This window comes from Pantherophis guttatus, chromosome 3 (assembly GCF_059756535.1).
Source record: "Pantherophis guttatus breed Tessera chromosome 3, ASM5975653v1, whole genome shotgun sequence".
NCBI classification, from domain to species: domain Eukaryota; kingdom Metazoa; phylum Chordata; class Lepidosauria; order Squamata; family Colubridae; genus Pantherophis; species Pantherophis guttatus.
In genome coordinates, this window is record NC_142065.1 from 178,198,210 (window position 1) to 178,217,968 (window position 19,759).

The 19,759-nt window shown below is 34.1% G+C and overlaps 1 protein-coding gene across 4 annotated transcripts in view; it reads right to left on the bottom strand.

Annotated features, from left to right (window-relative positions):
- Positions 1-19,759, bottom strand: part of PDE7A (phosphodiesterase 7A) — a 39,643-nt gene that overhangs the window by 4,059 nt on the left and 15,825 nt on the right. For 2 of the 4 annotated variants that reach the window (XM_087890634.1, XM_087890633.1), the window contains 9 exons: positions 14,238-14,349; positions 12,303-12,454; positions 10,311-10,374; positions 8,088-8,183; positions 6,392-6,492; positions 5,715-5,846; positions 4,262-4,353; positions 2,746-2,890; positions 1,667-1,763 (listed from right to left, as the gene is read on the bottom strand). In XM_087890634.1, coding sequence (XP_087746760.1) covers positions 1,667-1,763; positions 2,746-2,890; positions 4,262-4,353; positions 5,715-5,846; positions 6,392-6,492; positions 8,088-8,183; positions 10,311-10,374; positions 12,303-12,454; positions 14,238-14,310 — 952 coding nt within the window. In that variant the 5' untranslated portion in view covers positions 14,311-14,349. The remainder of the gene's footprint in view (positions 1-1,666; positions 1,764-2,745; positions 2,891-4,261; positions 4,354-5,714; positions 5,847-6,391; positions 6,493-8,087; positions 8,184-10,310; positions 10,375-12,302; positions 12,455-14,237; positions 14,350-19,759) is intronic. The other 2 variants (XM_034429870.3, XM_060681954.2) reach the window with 1 other exon arrangement.

Below are 19,759 nucleotides of genomic sequence, written 5' to 3' on the forward strand. Positions count from 1 at the left end.
ATTTCAATAAGGGTACTAATTTAAGAATGGTTTGAGACACAGATAAACCTTTTATTAGAGGTTATTTTAGAGAACATAATAGTGAATTCAAAAAGAGTCAAAACACAAGCAATTTTGGATGAGCTAAACAGAAGAAAAGAAGAAATTTCCAGAAAAGGTAAATATTTCTCAAAAATTAAGCTTTTACAAAGACAATTATATTAACATAAGAGAAACTGAAATAAAAATGAACTATGTAAAGGAAAAACACGGTGAGTTTGCAAACAAACCAGAGAAATGCTTGGCATATAAATTACAAAAAGAAAAAGAGAAGAAAATGATTTTGAAATTACAAGAGGGAGATTCCTCATTAGTGGACATCACTAATACAAAAAAGCCTACACAAAAAGCATTTCATCAATATTATTCCAACTTTGTATAAAAGGAATGACTTCTATCTGAAAAAAATAAAGGAATATCTAAAGAAAGAAAATTTTCCAAGAGATTAACATAACATTGAGACCAAAGGCCTTTCTTTTGGGGATGATAGACAAACAATTGCAAAAAAAAATAATCATCAAGATCTATTTCTGTATGATAACTGCAGTAAGATTATTTTATGTGCAAAGATAGAAAGATTTCGCATTGTCCACAACTGAGAATAATTGGTGAACATGGAACTTGCTAAAATAGCCAAATTGACTTCTTTCTTCAGAGAAAAGACACAATGTTTATTGTTCAGTGAAAAACCCTTATAGACTTTTTGCATAAAACACAAAAACTGAACTAATGATTTATGGTTTTCATGATTATGCAGGACAGACATAGAAATAGAAGAGTCATGATGTAACTTACATTATACTGATGACACTAACCTAATATCCCCAAATGCAAGGGATTTGCAAGCCTCAATATTAAAGGTCAAAGAGGACAGTGAAAAAAGTGGACTGAAATTAAATATAAAGAACGTCAAATTAATGGTAACAGCTAGATCAGCTTTAGAATTGAGAATGAAGATATTGAAATAGGAATAGCATCTGCCTTGGAAAAGAAATTCAAATTCCATGAAGTCTCTATACCTACAAAGATCAGAATTATACAAGTCATCACATTCCATATGACACTGTATGGAAGCGAAACTTGGACTTAAAAAAAACAGGATAGAAAGAATATTGAATTTAGGTGTTTAACTTAAGAAAACTCCTGAAAATATCATACACAGCCATGAAAACAAATCAATGGATCAAACAAATCAACCCAGAGTTCTGACTTGAAGAATAAATAACCAGGGTGAAATTATCCTCCTTTGGACAAGATCCAGCTATCTGGAAAACATTCTAATGCAAGGAAAGACAGAAGGAAAGAGAACAATAGGATGACTAGCAGCAAGTGGATGTTTTCAGTTACAATTACGAGTGCATCATTAGGAGATTTGAAAGAACAGATTAGGGATACATCACCATGGAGAAAATCTATATGTATGGTTGCTAGGATTGAAAATGACCTGATGGGAGATAACCAAACAATAAACCAAAAAATAGTAATTTATTATCCCAGCAACAGTAATTTAATGAAACCATTCCAACTCCATAGAACCTCTTGCAAATAGCTCAGGTTGCTTTGCAATCACCACAGCCATCAATGTTTCACAATCTATGGTAATAATTCTTCACTTCTCACTACTTGCCTTGATTAAAAAATTCTTCAGTTACTTTTTCACTCCACTGTTTGCTTAGCTCCCAGGTCCGACAGGGATTACAAATATCAGCACATTTCAATGCCATCTAGCAAACAAATAAACACATTATTTAGTTCTAGTTTGTCTTAGCATTCATATTTAAATTTATAGTTATCATGTAATATTCTAAAATCAAGGTAACAATAAAAGATAAAGTAAACAATGAGTAATGAGAAGTATAGGCCACATAAAATGAGGGGTACCACTAAATTTAACAGTTTGAATTTAACTACACTTGAGTATGGAAAAAGAAAACTTTAGTATAAATGAGAGTGATTATCATTCATTACTTCAGTACTTTTGATAATAAATTAGAGCTTATTATTTTGATAAAACATAGCAATCCCTAAAATATTTTAAATATTGTATCATTTTAAGGCATCATTTTTTAGACCAATCATATCACCTGATTGGATTTTCTTACCTGAAATGTTAGATGTTGCCATCATGTAATAATTATATTATTTGAAAGAAAAAAGTGGCAGCCATCTTGCCTATTAACTTATAATTACACTATTTTGCCTTTACAAGTTCAAAATACGTACGTCAAGTCAAATCAATTTCTGTAGCAATACACATTAAATTCAGAAGAAGAACTGTGATCTCTGATTCTATATAATTGCTTCCCTGTTGAATCCATGCCAAATCATTAAGACTGAAAAGACATTGGTTTGTTCCTACAAAATTTTATTTAAAAAGGTTAAAGGTAAAGCCTTTTTTAAAAAATTCAATCACAACGTTTTTTGTTTTGAAAAATATAGATTCTTGTTGAATCTGCATAATAATTTCAGAACATTCAAGAAACTGAGGAGATATCAGTTTCCATCAAATGGTCCAGCCAGAAGAGGAAAACATATACTGTTGTATTACGTTTGCAATAGGAACAAATAGGAGACCTTAACTTTCAGCCCCAGCAAACTGTATTTTTATAAAAACTATAAGTAAAGAACCAGGACTTTTTCAAACCATGTATTACAAGGATACTGTTTACCATAATTTCTTTTCCACCTAAGATTCATGCAAATTACCTGAAGGACAAGATGCCGATGATCTTCCTCTAATAAGCATAAGTCTTCTTTGTCCAAATGGGTACGAAACAGGGATAGATATTCATTCTGACGGCTAATATCAGTGGCGAGAATCAATGCCCCTATTTGGCTTTCCATCAGCTGCCTGAAATTGGAGATAATAGGAAGAAATCCAAAGCAATAATTAGTAGGTAAATGTAAACATGAATCATTACACAATATTCAGCTCAACACTGATTATAAATTTGCAATGTTTGGAAAACATGGAGTTTAAATTTAGTAATTCAAAGATGTAACTCAGATCTTTAGGTTCATTCCAGTCCGCCTCCAACCCACCCATTGTCCTTGATGAAAAATATAGGAAAACCCGTATGAAATCGGATACTGCCATTGTGATATGGGTGCCACAGAAACCACAGCCCAGGTTCTTCTATATTGCCAGTTCTACAGGAACATATGCCACCAGTTGATTACCCCTCTTTTATTTAAATTTCCAGGACACTCTTGCAGCTTTATCTGTACTATTTGTTAAATAATCAAGATAAATTTATTTCTCTAAAGTAGCAAGATTTCACTACATTACACGTAAGTTTTAGTTGCTAATAATTCTTTTTATTGGGAGACAGTTTTGTGTTGTTCATTTTACTGATTGTATTCTATTGATCAATCAAGTTCTGTCTATCTACAGATATCTTCCAGATGTTTGGGATTATCTATGGTGTTTGGGAAAGTCAATCCAAATTATCTAAGACATCTGGAGTATAACTTTCTACATCATTAAAAATGATGGTAGTATCCAACAAAAAGACAAAGTCATGAAGAAAACACCGAGATGTCGCATGGAAGGAATGACTGATGTATTAAATGTTTGTGTACAAAATAAAATAAAAAAATTATTTAAAAAAATGATGGTAGTATACATGAAAGCACCATGAATCAAGAATTATTGTTCATTCATTTTTCTTATAGTCCTCAGCTAACAACAGCAATTTGGACTGGAATTGCTGTTTCAAGTGTGACATCACATGTCACATCACTTATCAACAGCAGTTCCAGCACTTTCGGTTGCCACTGTCAAGCACATCCTACATGATTGTTTCGCATTTGTGACATCATGCCAAATTCTCCATTGACACTGCTTGTGCAAAGCAAGCACTGAAAGTCACAAATGGCAGTCACATGATCATGGGACACTGTACTTGCGAGTGAGTTGCTGAGCAGCTGGATTGCAATGATGTGACTAGAGGGATGCTGTGACAGCTGGAACTTTTGAGAAATCAGTCCTAAGTACCATTAGTTCAATGCAAATTTCAACAGTCTCTGAATGAGTGATCATTGTGAAAGCCACCTGTATTTAACTTTATTTATAGGAATGTAAAACTGCATTTGGAATTATAATGCATTTTAGAAAAGTACAACTACCTTTTATTATTATTTTATCCATTTTAAATCATTTATTCTGTAATGTATTCTTCATTCTATAAAAATTACAGGTTTTTGCAAATCTGATAAATACCTGCTTTCTAGTGACATATGTGCAAATAATCCAGATTCTCTCAATAACCCCACTGCAGATCGCCAGTGGTGATTTTCTAATACTGAGGTATTCTGAAATTAAATAAAAGGTTATTGGTATTATACAGTCTTTGAATCCTGAACTACATATAACAAGCAACATATTATACTGATTTTTAAAGAAGGGAACACAATCCTATTAATTTTCCTGGATAAATCAGCCACTTTTACCTTCCCTGACTTCTCTTTATTGGCTTCACCAATTACTCAAATTCAGCTGATTTTGAACTTGAAGAATAGCAGTTCCCCCATAGCCCAGATGAGAACCACAGCCAGTGTAAATATGCTTTCCTGGGTCTTGCTAACAGCTGAAAAGTCAGGCAACTGTTCAGATGTGAGATCTTCTTATGTAAAGTTTAGGATTACCAAAACATCTTCTCTGCTCATTTTTAAATAATGGTGAAGACTATTTTATTCAAGTAGGGATTTTTTTAAAGTATCCAGACTGAGTATATATCTGCTACTATCATCTCGTGCAGGAACTTTTAGCCACTATTTTTTGTACTTGAGATTTTTTTAAAAATATATATTTTCCGCAGAAATGATCACTTCTTTAAAAAAATGTCTATGATGCGTTCCTCACTTTTATTAAACGCTTTAATACTTTTGAATAGAACATAAAAAGGTTATTAGATCAGTCCATAAGTTGATCCACTTCAGCATTCTGTCTCACCAACCCCAGACTGTATGCAACACATCTCCTCCCCTCTCACCCCCCAATAGCCAGTATGTAAGACATTGTGCCCTTGATTCAAGAGTAATAAACATTAATCAGTATTAATAGCAACTGACAATATTGTTTCTCCAGGCTCCTTTTAAAACAATCCAAATGGGCTGCTTTTAAAAACAGGTATCACAAACTCCTTCTGTCAGTCCAAACTCCCTGTATTTAGTTTCAGTAGATGGTCTAAGCTTCTAACACTGAATGAGAAAATGTTCTTTCTCTTCATGTTAACTATGCCATAATGATTTTATGTACTTTTTATCATGTTTCCCCTTAATCTTTATATTCCAAGCTGAATGGCCCCATTGCTAATTTTTCCCTGCACTGTGCTACACTAACATTAATTATTTTGGTTGCTCTTTTTTGCATTTTTTCTTAAGATGCAGTGATTAGAACTATACAATACACTGCCACATAAGATGCAATAATCAAAAATTATATAAAACAAGTGCAACCTCAATCTAATTTTTAAGGGTAGGATTATATCCACAGTTCTATTTTCAGCTCCCTTCCTAATAATTCGAAACAGGGACTTCCTTTTTTTAACAGCAACTGCCTGCTGATTTGACATTTTCCTCAAGCTGTGTACTATGACGTCAAGATTCTTTTCCTGATCAATCACCGCTAGTCAGATCCCATTAAAGGACAGAAGTCTTCATCTTCTACTTACCTTGTATAAAGTTGCTAAATAATGGTTTGTTTTAATAAGAAAAGGCTGATTAACACCTGGATGATCCAAATCATGAGTGGCAGCTGCAATTAAACTGAGCAGAATATCCCATGGAGTTAGAGATTGGAAAAGCTGTAATATATAAATTATGACCATATGAATATCTATTAGTGATACGTCCCAAAAATGTGGCTAGCATTTCCAACAGAGTTTAACTATGGCATCAAGTTATTTCTCACTTCGATTGCATTTTAGTTAGTCCACAGAATTCTTTTTGGGGGGGGGGGCGGGGAGGGGGGGCTAGCAATTCTAGGGCTAGCAATATTGAAACAATAAGTATCGTTAGTTTTTTCTTTACAAATATGCAATCTTCCATAATTGATACAATCCTGATTTCAACATTCTTAAAAGTTTCAAAAGTATTACAAGAACTTTCCCCAATTGGAGCCCTTCCAATTTGTACTGAAAAAATTCCAAAAACTTCAACCAATATACTCAATATATCTGGAGGAAATTGTATCAAAAAATAATCTATGGTATAAAACAAGCTCTTAAAAAAAACATTTAAATTCTATATTAACTTTGCTTAATGTCACTAGTCATCAATTTCTTTTGTAATAGCAATTTTGTTATAAATACATGAAAATAATTAATGATAAGACTGTTTTTTCTTTTACCTTGGGTTCGTTTAAATAACAGTGCATGGCCTGAGTCACATCAGCAGCATGAACTGCATTGTGGTATGGGTTGTGGCTGTGATAATCTTCTTGAACCATTACTACAAATGAAAGTAAGTATTAATGTGTGGAGGAAAAGGAGAAAGACATAACCCCAAAATATTCCCTTCTGTTCTTGATTCATATCGATTAAAATGACAATAGGGTTATTTATTATTATAAGGTTATTTAGCAGAAAAAATAAAATGAAGGCAACCTCCTTTAAAATATTCAGAGATTTCTAAACATGCTGTCATCTCTAGAAAATAATTCATTTTAAATATTAATTTTAAAAAATTCAAATTGGAAAAAAATCAGAAAATTGCCTGGCATATTAATGTTTTTAAGCCTGTAACAAATATGGAAAAGTTCTTATATCTCATTAGCTATTGACCTTTGTAGTATAAACATGAAAAACTCCAATACTGTCCAAATAAAACCGAACAGCAGAAAATTCAGAAAAGCATTGCCAATATCAATCTAAAATGATAATATCTAAGATAAAACGAAGACTGATTATTGAAAATGCTGCCCTATTGACTTTATGCCCATAAAAGCAAGCAGGTTTTTCTCCTTACAGCAAGTAAGTACTCACAGAACATTTCATTAGGGATTGTTTTTGGGGGGTTGGGTTAGGAGGGGAGGATGGGAAAAATAATTTCACATTCAGGGGATGCACACTGACAATAAATGCACCAAAACATCTTTTTAACTTGTTATAATCAAGAATGTATTGTTTTGTTGAACTTGGCATCTAACCAAAATCTGATCTAAAAACCAGATCATGAGCCATGATTAAATCTTCAGACAAGGAAATCTCAACGTATTCCAAAAGACAAGTTATATCCCAGAAGGCAGTAAAAAACAGCTGTTTCCATATTGCTGCAAATGTTTCATGTAATCACCAAGTACAGTATCTACCTCAAGGATGTTTTTGCCTTAATAAGTTACCTAATTAATTTGACTTGTATAATCCTGCATTTTTCAGTGACTAATTTACCAGAGAATGCCAGTATACAACATACATTTATATGCAGATTTAAGTGCAACATTAGCACAAAGGCCTTTCTAGCAAAGTGTTTCATTTTGTACTATGTAGCACAACTGCTGCAAAACATCCAGATTTCTTCAGTTGTGGGTGTTACTGTTTTTCTAATCACTTCAGCTTCAGTATTACAGTACTGGAAAATGCCTGTCACCACTCTTAATGTACCTGCAGTAATTTGAATTGCTCTGCAGTTAAGGCAGAAGAAAGGTAATCTGCTTGCCAGTATTATTAACAACCACTAAAGACAAGGTATACATTCTGCCTTCCAATTCCTCAGTAATATTTTGCAAACGACTTTTTTTTTAAAAAACTCACTTTTTTTTAATCTTCATAGGATGAGTTTACCTGTAAAATCTGCCAAATATATTGGCACACATCTAGGAAAATCACTATACAGAAATATCCAGGACTACATAATCATTTCATTGTCTGGTTTACTTTCCCTATTTTCAAAGGGTTTTTTTCTTTTTTTATGTTCAACAATATTCATGAAGAGTTATCAATTCATAATATAGATATTTTTCTCATTTTATAAGGATTGCCGCAAAGTAATGAAATGCATTTAAAGAAAAGGTTTAATGGGAATGTTTGAATTTAGGAAGTTTTTACCTAAAAATCTGCGTAGCTTCATTGTATCTAGTTGGAAGTATTCTATAAGTCCATGAAGATTAAACAGGTGAAACGTTAATGTGACCAAACTGTTTCCTAAAAATACACATACACAAAGAAACTATGTTTAATAGGAAACAGACAAGTCTATTTAAATAATTCTATTATACACAACATACATATTTCTTCTTCGTATCTGTAACTAGAATATAGTTCTCAATGTTTTAATTAAGACTTCTAATTTTTAGTGCTTTCATATCATCAAGTGATTCAATAAGCTATCACCCAGTATTATAAAATGAAGCCATTAATTTTCAACAATCCTTTTACAGATAGCCCTTGTTTACCAACCATAACTGGGATAAGCAACTCTGTTGCTATGTGCTGCAGTTGCTAGATGAAAAATCACATTGACAATAATCATGTGACCACAATTTTCAATTTCACTTCTGCATTCATCATTAATTCTGCTATTGGAAGCCAATTCTGAAGCTTGCCAATAGTGATCACCTGGCTGCAGGACACTGCAAAAATTGGTCACAAAGCTTTTCAACTTAAAATGGTTTCATTTAGTGACCATTTGAAGTTACAAGGCCCTGAAAAAAGGGACTTATGACCATTTTTCACACTTATAACCATTGCAGCATCCCCATAGTCAGGTGATCAAAATTCAGATGCTTGGCAACTGGTTCATATTTGTGACCGTTATCCCAGGGTTACATGATCCCCTTTTGGGTCCTTCTGACAAGCCAAGTCAGTGGGGAAGCCAAATTCACTTATCAACCGGGTTATTAAATTAACAACTGCAGTGTTTCAATTAACAATTGTGGCAAGAAAGAAATGAAGCAAAACTCACTTAACAAATGTTTCACTTAGCAATTTGGGCTTAATTATGGTCGTAAATTGAGGACTATCTATAACACAGTTGTTACGTGAATCTGGCTTCCCCATTGATTTTGCTTGTCAGAAGATCACAAAAGGTGATTGTATAACCCCAGGACACTGCAGCCACCATAAATACATGCCAGTTGTCAAGCACCTAAATTTTGATCACATGATCATGGGAATGTTCAACAGTTGTGTGAAAAAAGTCATAAATCACATTTTTCAGTGCCATTGTAACTAAATGAATGGTTGTACATCAAGGACTACCTATAAATGATAGTTTGGGTCACTAATACTAAACCAGGTGAGTTAACAGTTAACTTGATGTGAGACTGTTGTCCATTTAGCAAAATAAAATTAGGAAATATTGAAACAAATTAAAATTTTGATGGGAAAATATTCTTCCCTATTATCTCAAGTACAAAAAGGGAATTAGTCTAACTTACAAATGGTTGTAAGTCAAGAATTATCTTCAAAGATGAAATTGGAAGTTCTATCTGATTCCTCTGTCAATAGTTAAGGGTTTACTTATTTACTCGCTAACCACAAAACAGGCAGTCCCCTATACATATTTTCTACTATTCTGAAATTAGATAATTAGATATTCTAACCAATTTTCAGAACTCACCCATCCCAATTTGTTTATCTTAAAGTTGCCAACTTTGAAAATCACTGATACAGAACATCCTGCCTAAAGCAAACAATATATTTATACAAAGTAGTTCTTCTGTAAATCTGAATGTAAGCTCAACTTTCTGCCTTACCACATTCTGCACAGGTCCTTAATACATGATTGTCTTAAAAAGTATGGGATCAGAATTTTAAAAAGTGAAGGAACTGGCAGTTTCAAGTCTCTTGAGCTACAGACTTCTTACCATAAAATCTCTACAGAGATATTCCTCTGCTCATTAGGCTAAAGCATAACTGGAGCAATGAGCACACTTTCTAGACTTCCCTTTAACTTAACAGCCTATTGAATTGTTTTATAAATGTTAAACTGAATATGCTTTTACACTCCCTTAGCATTTTCCCATTATGCATATGAACACCTTTTCAACAGCCTGTCACACACAAAGACATGGAGGCAATCATGGGTGCAAACTCCCTTATCAACCCTGCATGTAAACTGAGAAATGCCAACATACATTTAAAAAGAAAACTTATTTTCAACTCTATAAGCCCAATGCTTAACTAATTACCAGGTTACCAGATTTCATGTTAAGTATAATATCAGTCAATTTATTTTGGTAGCCCAACAATCTAAATGAGTTTATATACACATACAGCAATTGCTCAGTTTTTAAAGTAGTATCTTCAAAGAAACAAATGGAATCTTACCATTTGTTAGCCTGTCAAAAAGGAAGATATCAAAATTCCAGTTCCCAACTTTTTCTAGCATACACTGAAAAGCAAAAGAAAACAACATTTTATTTGGGAATAAAAACCACTTCTTTCCAAATGCTATATATCTGATTCATCCTTGCTGCAATTTTATAAATCTATACAGACTAGCTGGATACCCGTGCTTCGCTAGGAAACTATGTGATGGGGCTTGATAAATTAACAATTAAAAATTGTTGTAATTAAAAATTAACTTAAAGCTTGAAAAGTAATGAGTAGTTACAAAAGTGACTGTATTATTTCGTTAGAGACGGTAAGAGGTTCATTTTGAAAAACAGACAAATACTTATTAGTTCAAGGCATTGATCTCATTTGTGATTGATTAACGTAGGGGTTATTAGATGTATACTTTTTTACAACCTGTCTACTGACTTGGGGATGAGTTTGACTATACTTGTGTGCAGCTTCCCTTACTTGTGTTTTCCTAATCGCATCTGTAAATCTTTTTCTGCATTTTTTGCCTCTTTTCCCTTTAACTGGTGTTACAGTAGAAGGAACAGATTTGTCTGAACTGAGAAGGGAAAATAAGGGGGGGAAATTCTGCTTCTGCCTACCAGCATCCATCAGTATTCCTCTGGCTAGCATCCTGTCAGTTTGTGAGAGTTGAGGGGTGTCTGAAAACTCAAACAGTATTTGCTGTGTAAGCAAGGAGGAGACAGGAAGGAGGCTGGGCGTGGCTTAGCTCAAATGCTTGCAGCTGTGAAAGTAAAACTGAAATGGAAACTCCTCTCCTCTGCTTGTGTTTTACATTTGGAACAGATTTCTTTTCAGGTGGGGAGGGGGAGTAGATCCTTAGCATCAGAGGGCTGTTTGGAAAGTGAAACAGTATTTGCTGTGTGAGCAAGAAGGAGACAGGAAGGAGGCTGGGCATGGCTTAGCTCAACTGTTCTGTAGTAAAGCTGCTTGCTGCTGTGAAAGAAAAGCTGAAACTGAAACTTCTCTCCTCTGCTTGTGTTTTGCATTTGGAACAGATTTCTTTTCAGGTGGGGAGGGGGAGTAAAACTCCTTAGCATCAGTGTGTGTTAATAATAATATAGGAAATACTAATGGTCATTTCGAAAAAATCCTTTCTTAGTGAGCACCTAGAAGCCAAGAGGAACATATGTGGCAAATTTCAAGGCTTTAAGGTTCTGGAGATTTTGTGATGATGCGTGAGTGGTATTTCGCTTCTATATATATAGATTCTGAAAGGAATAGTAATCAGAAGAAAAAAGCAACAATATCCCTGATCTGAGACCACATCATTGTTTTGACTTGAGAAGTTCTAGAAAGAATCATATTCTTCACTAATGGATCAGCTGTGTTGCAACTAACGTCTTACGTCAACAGCTTTCTCTCATAGAAGCAAAACATCTTTTTTTTTTTACCTAAGTAGTTCAATATTAAGATGATCAACTATTTCTAAAACAAAGCAGACTCATCTGAACCTTACTATGGACAAAGCTTTTGCCCACTGCTCTCCATGTGCCACCTAGTTAGATCTATTTCTATGTGGACATTTTTCTAGGCACAGCTAGAAGAGGAAGGTGCTGCTTCTCTGTTGCAGTGGCTGTGCTTTAGAATAGCCTGACAGCAATTAGGCTTGCTGGTCCTCAGGAAAATATTTAAACATGGTTTTCTGGGCAGCTTTCTCCTAAATTGCATTATGCATATTTTATTATATTGATTTGTTGTTAGTGCTGACTTTCAGTGTTTTAGTTACAATTACTTGTTTTTAATTATAGATTTTTTTTAAAAAAATACAATGTATATTATATAAATTGATGAAAGCTGGCAAATTGGAGAGGGAGAAGATAAACAGAAATTTCACTTCTACAAGTCTGGAACAGATACATTATCAACTGTTAATAAAAATTATTTATTTACTTGCACACCTAAAAATTACTATTTTTTTTAGAGCAATGTTACAAGATAGCTAGAAAAACAAACCTTAGCTTGTCCATTGTAATCATCATCTAAAATGTTTGAAGAATTTGGAAGAGTAATACCACGGAAGAAACGGGAAGATCTCAAGTACCGCTGGAAACTCAGTAACCTTCGGATATTTCTTGCCGACACAGAAACTTCAAATTCAGAATTTGCTAGATGGGAGGGAAATAGTAAGATTTAAGTTGTAAAATCCGTTCCTAAAATGTCAAAAGCTGAATCTATAAAGACAATATTTATTTATGGAAGAATAGACGAACATATCCCCCCCCCCCCCGGAAGATGTTAATTTTCATCATTGCTGATCCCTGATCAGACTGACTGGGACTGATGAGAACTGGTGGATCAAAAGTTCTCATCTGGACTTAACTATTTCAATTTTGTACGGTGATCAAATAAGTCATCTCATTTATTAAAAAAAGAAAAAACACAATATAGTTTAATGCAGAATGGTTAGGGTTTAACTGTAAAATAACCTATTTATATCTAGGGAAAGGCAATTTTCTCTTCTTCAGCATTCCCTTGCCAGCCCTTCAAAGTACATATGGATCAGATTTTCAGGAAGGAACTAATGTAAACAGGCTTTAATTCCCAGTCTAATTAGCAAAGTGTCAGGAACATGTCTTTTATGAGCAAATTTTACTTGATGGATTTTAAGGTGCAGCATTTAAATCCCAAACAGGACAAAGCAATAGAAAGTATTATTTAGATATCTGGATCACTTTATGCTACAACTGTCATTCAACTGTATTTATACATACATGTATAAAACCCAATTTATTGTTTGAAATCTATTTCACATCTCTGAAGCTGAATTCAATATAGTGATATATCAGTTCTTCTAGTTACTGGGTAGAGTGAATGAATACATTCCAAGACTTTTAGCAGATAAACTATTGCTATTTAAATACTGTGAGTGGACTAATCCTAAACCTTATAAGAACAATGGTTCAGGCTAGGTTCTGAAAATAACCTTAAGCTTGGCCACACGATAACAAACATTATCGACATACTCAGCCAACAACCTTGACAGTTTAGAATTCACACAATAAAACCTATGTATAATGCTGTGTAATCTGACAGTTTTATTATCTGCAAAAAGATTCAGCCACAGAAAACCCTTATTTCTAAAATGTATATCTTGCATTTTCTATTTGTATTCCTATATTTATTTGTGAGTTTTATAGCCGCTGCAGCCTCTAACACAAAAACATTCCTGATACTAATGAAATAAAGAGTATCTAGCTATTAAGATCTTTAAACTCTTGTTTTCAGATATTACTAAGCTTGTTTTGATACTTTTGTAACATAAAAGTTATAATACCCAAATTTTTCTTGCATTTTCCAGACAACATGAGAAATTGGGCCATTTTTAGAAAAGCCAACTCTGTAGATCCTTCAACACTTTTAGGAACTAGCCATCCACAAAGCCATAATCTTCTTATGTTGCCTGAACAAAATGTTAAATGGTGACTTTGTAAATAAAACTTTGGGGGAAGGGGAGGGAAACTAGAGATAGCTCTCATTTAGCTACCATAATTGGGACTAGCAACTAAGTCATAAAATAATTGATAAGTGAAACAATGAATGTGTTTATATATTAAATTTATGATGCCGCCCCTTTTGTTATCCAAAGCAACTTATGGTCTTACTTCAGCTTTCCTTTGCTTTACGGACCTGTGAAGGTTGCAAATGCAAAGATTGGTCATAAAGTTACTTTTTCATCACATTTGTAACTGCGGATGAACAAGGCAGTTGCTAAATGAGGAATATCTGTACTACTTTTAAGTTCCCTGAATTAAGTTTCTTACTAAATAATTTAACCCTATGACATAATTACACATTTCAGAAGCACATTCAATATGATTTAATGCATTATCCTATACTATATTTAATTGTACTCAAATAGAAGTGAATACAAAATAAATATAAAATTACCATTCTTAAGAAAAATTGAGGTATTTTTCATCCAATATATCAAACTCCTACACCTCAAAATAAATACACTCATCAAACACTGTATAGTGGCTTGGATATCAAAAGCATAATCCTGTAAATAAAGACATTAATTGTAAGCAAGACAGGTCTCTTCACAAGATAAGTTCGCATTCCTTTTCCAATAGCACTTTAAAGAGAAATCCTGATACTTCCCCAAAAATGAAAAAGTTCACCTCTCTTTAAAGAAGCCATGAACTGAATAAGGAGAAAGACAGTTTGTGTTTTTAGAATATCTTTTTATTCTAGAACATGTTTTTAAAAGATCTACAGAAGAGAAGGGACCAAGGTTATTTCTGATCAAATTCACCAATTTTTCTCAGATTTCAAACTGGGAAAGAGAGGAAGAAAGTACATGATAGCAAGAAAAGAACACTGTTGACCAAGTTGAAGTATATCGATTAAAAGGAAAAGGAATACTAGAAAAAAAATAGATGTCCACATAAAAAGCTAATAATTCTAAAAGTTTATTTTTGAAAATGGAAAATAATTTCTCCATACAGACAAAACTGCTTTCAAAATTTCACACATACTTGTCCATTACACTGTACAATAAATATTTCGGAAGTGAAAAGTGTGCATTTGTTTTAGTACACTCGGGTGCATTTATTTATATATGTATGTATCATCTTTCTTCTGAGCTTTGGGATCAGCTTATGAAAGGATTCGTCTCCATTTTATCCCTGCCCTGAGGTAACCTGAATGGGAGAAAGTCATTGGACCAGGGTCACACAGTGGGTTTTTGTGACTGAAGGTGGGCGTAAACCTGGTTTCCCCCAAACCTGTTTCAACATCTTAGCACTGGATTATATTGACTCCCCTTCCTTAATGCTACTTCCTTAACCTTAGCAGTTTTTACTGTACACTGGTATATCCATGGAACTGTTATCAGGAAAAAAAGAAGTGCTATGGTGAACACCATATCTAACCACCACCAACCCTTTACTCTCCCTGACCCAATAATTTGCAAACAAGAAAGCAGAGTAAAAGCAGTGAAACTAAAATTTTATTCCAAGGACCCAAACCAGCTGGCCAGAATTTGAAGTGCAAGAAACATAACATTACTTTCCAAAATTACTAGCATATAATCCATGTATAAATGTGGGTTTTCTTTCTTTTGAGTTTAGGCAGGAAGGCTTGGCATACTATAATCTATGACAGGGTGGTCAAACCCATGACCCATGGGCCGGATTCATCACACACTGGCCACGTTCATCCCCGGTTTAGTAAAGGGGGAAAAAGTTGTGATACGTCATGTGACACGTCATCGCGAGTTTGACACCCCTGACTATGAATAGAATAGAATAACAGAGTTGGAAGGGACTTCTGAAAGCAAGCTGTTCCACTGATTAATTGTTCTGTCAGGAAATTTCTCCTTAGTTCTAAGCTGCTTCTCTCCTTGATTAGTGTCCACCCATTGCTTTGTTGGATAAATATTTGTCTGAAGTGGTGTCGGGTTTCCTGCCTAAGCAGGGGGTTGGACTAGATGACCTCCAAGGTACCTTCCAATTCTATTCTATTCTATTCTATTCTATTCTATTCTATTCTATTCTATTCTATTCTATTCTATTCTTGTCCTACCCTCAGGTGCTTTGAAGAATAGCTTGACTCCCTCTTCTTTGTGGCAGCCTCCGAGATATTGGAATATCGCTATCATGTCTCCCCTAGCCCTTCTTTTCATTATACTAGACATACTCAGTTCCTGCAACCGTTCTTATGTTTTACCCTCCAGTCCCCTAATCATCTTTGTTCCTCTTCTCTGCACTCTTTCTAGATATTTCTAGAGTCTCAACATCTTTTTTACATCGTGGCGACAAAAACTGAATGTAGTATTCCAAATGTGGCCTTACCAAGGTATTATAAAGTGGTCTTAACACTTCACGTGATCTTGATTCTATCCCTCCGTTTATGCAGCCTAGAACTGTGTTGGCTTTTTTGGCAGCTGCTGCACACTGCTGGCTCATATTTAAATGGTTGTCCACTAGGACTCCAAGATCCCTCTCACAGTTATTACTATTGTATTTTACTATGAGGTTGTGAAAAGTTGGACACAATTTAAAGAATGAATACATTTTTTCTTTAAATTCTATATAATTCAGCTACCTGTATCAGTTTTTACATTATGACTTAAGAATTATGTGTCAATTTCTAAGTAAGGCAGACTGGCCATCCAAATGGCCAGGTTCACAAATTAGCTATATAAGAATCATAGAGCTAAATAAGGGTTTGATCAGAATTTTCAAACTTGCTAATATCAAATGGATATACAATCCCTTTCAATTTCCTTTTCATTTAAAAAAAAATCTGAAATAGAAGATTGGGGAATCTCACAGATGGAGGTGATATAGAGAGATGGTAAGGAGCATTTGAATTCCACAAAAAAATTGTCCACCTGTAAACAGAGATCTCAAGTAGGTTAAGACTCTATTCTTCAAGCATTTTTATGGACAACTCTGCACCTAACAATAGTATTAAACTACAATAGAATGTAGATTAAAATAGTCTGGCTTTTTAACATTTAGAAACATTTTACAAAGCATATGATAAGGCAGATTATATCTTGACATGGAGCACACAAAGCTTAAATAATGTATGTATTTTGTAATGATATTAACTGAAAGTACCAATTTTTAATTAACATTCAGATAACTATATCATGATAGTTTAAGCTATCTAGGCTACAATTTTATATACACATATATAATGACAATAAATCCCACAAATATTAGTGGGATTAATTTCTGATTATATGCATGTGTATATGTAGAAGTATATATTTACTATTAAATTGAAAGAATTCACAGATTAGCAATACTGTGAAGTTAAGAGCAATATTGGTCTTCACTAGATTTTTTGAAATCCTTGTCAAGTTATTGGTAATGAGAAAGTACAGGGTGCAGGAAAAACATTAGAATGTTTTGGCTTTATTTTAATATACTAAAAATAACTAAATTATAAGTTTCAAACCTTTGGTTGCAATCTCATTTCAAGCATGTGCATATATACTGGTAAGTATAGCTTTACACTACAGTTTTACTCCTTGTCAAGATACTTCAGGTAATTTCCAAACTCAAGATATAACAATTTCATCTGAAAAGCACACACATTAAACTCTGCTATAATGCCAATATTTCTAAAATCCAATCTAATATAGAGCTATCAGAGACAAACAATGTACAAGTAGGTATGGATTCAGTCTGATAACAAATTCACATGTATATGAATGGTGACTGACAAAACGCTACAGCAACAGTAGGAATCAAAACATGCTCTAACAAGTTACAATTACGGGGTGATGTATATAGCTACTTTCCAAACAGTATTAATCTTTGAAATACTTAAAGTTCATCAAGGTACATATTCAAAAATTCTGTGTAGATGTATAAAATGTGTATATTAGTCACATGGCTTCATGTTCTTTATTGCCCATTTTAATCTAACCCAAAAGATACAGTGAAAATATAAAATCAACAGAATTATACTCCAGGTAAAAAGCTCATATATGTTAGTCTCAATATCATTATCTGTCCTGTCTTTTTGCTATTCACAAGTTAACTAGCATTTCTAGACTGAAATTTATTAATCTTTGTTAATAGAGCAATCAGCTACAGATACTTCCTTCGTTTAAATGTGCTATCACAGCAATATTCCTGCCAAACAAGAACAAATGAAAAAGCTTATTTTTTCCATCTTAACAATAAACTAAAAATGTAAAGATGAGTGACTTAATATACTGTCCTGGGGTTATCATTCACAAGATCAACCGTCAATGGTACAGCACATACTTTGCACATAAGACTCTAAATTTAACCCCCAGACTCTCAAGATAAAAATAAGAAAGATCGCTATCTGAAACCTAGAAAAATTGTATGAATCTTCCTAGATATAAGACAGTATCAACTGATTTTTTTGAATCAGTTTAATGAAGCTTCACATAACCAGTTAACTAGCATAATTTTCACATTAATGCACTTAGTGTAAGTAATTGGGAGTTTAGACCTTCCAACTTGGTACAGAAAATACAAGCAAATCTTACTCCCTGTGATGTATTTCAATTGAATGATTTCCTTCTCTTTCTTTTAGGGCTCTTTAACCTCTTTATTTCTAGTGCGAATAAAGGTTGTCCTTTAAACATTTCAGCAATGCCTCTGAAAGTGGTTGCCCTCTAAACCAGAGTTCCCCAACCTTTTCAGCTTTCCAAACTCGGGGGAGGGGGGGAGGAGTTGGTTCCGGGCCAGTGCCCGACAAGTGTGTATGCTCAGTTCATTTGCACAAGCAGCGGGCATGTGTGCCCAACACTTGCACAAATGGAATACACGCACAATCACTCGCGCAAGTGGGAATGCGCCCACCATTTCCATAGTCTGGTTCTGAATGGCTCACGAAGGAAGGAAGGAAGGAAGGAAGGAAGGAAGGAAGGAAGGAAGGAAGGAAGGAAGCTCAGACTAAGATTGTCACCAGTGATAAAATACCTGACCAAGTTTATTTGCTGTCAAACACTATTTTAATGTTTTTCTACCAAAAGATATACCCTTTAACAGTAGTGAGCAGGCATTGTCAAGAGGCTAGAGGGCAATTGTGGTTCCAATCGCATGCTCTTTTTCCCTCTCTTTTTACTTGACAGCACATTATTTCTGTATTAGAACTAGAAAATAGGATGGATCAAAATGATACATTAAATACCCACTTCAATCAATGATTCCAACACAATCTTGGACAATTCTAACTATAGTAAGATTAATGCAGATAATGGTCACTCAATTTACCTGAATCAGAAAAGTATGCCAAGCAACCTTATTAAACCAGAATCTTAGTTCAGTGCCATATGGTGTTACATATTGTGTACCTTGTTGAAGGCTGGCAACTAGAGTTTCACAGTTCAAACAAAAAGAAAAAGGAAGCCATTGTTACTTCCTGCTTTTTTTCTAGTACCATGAGCACAGAAGGATTGACTGCAAGATTTAAAGGAACATACACTCAGTCTCTGACTAATAGTCTGTGAATGATCCCACGCTTTGGATTCTCCAAGCAGCGCGCTGGAGAATGGACCAATGAGTAATCCCCATGAGAGATCTACATAGAGGTTAATATTCCCAATAAGTAAACTAGTTTCAGGAAAAAAAGGAAACTTTACAAGAGTGTTAAAAACATCTCTATGTAAAACAGTCTATTTTGAAAGCAGCATACAAGTAGTCCTCAATTTATGACCACAACTGTATCCAGAATTTTGGCTGCTAAGATGATTGTTAAGTGAGTCACACCTGATTTTAAAACCTTTTTTTGCCACAATTAAGTGATTCACTGCAGCTGTTAAATAAATCATGTTTTTGTTAAGCAAAACCAGCTTCTCCAATAAATTTTGCTTTTGGAAGCTGGCTAGAGTGACTACAAATGGCAATTATACAACCTCAGAACACTGCAACCACTGTGAATAAATACCAGTTGCCAAGCCCCCACATTTTGAT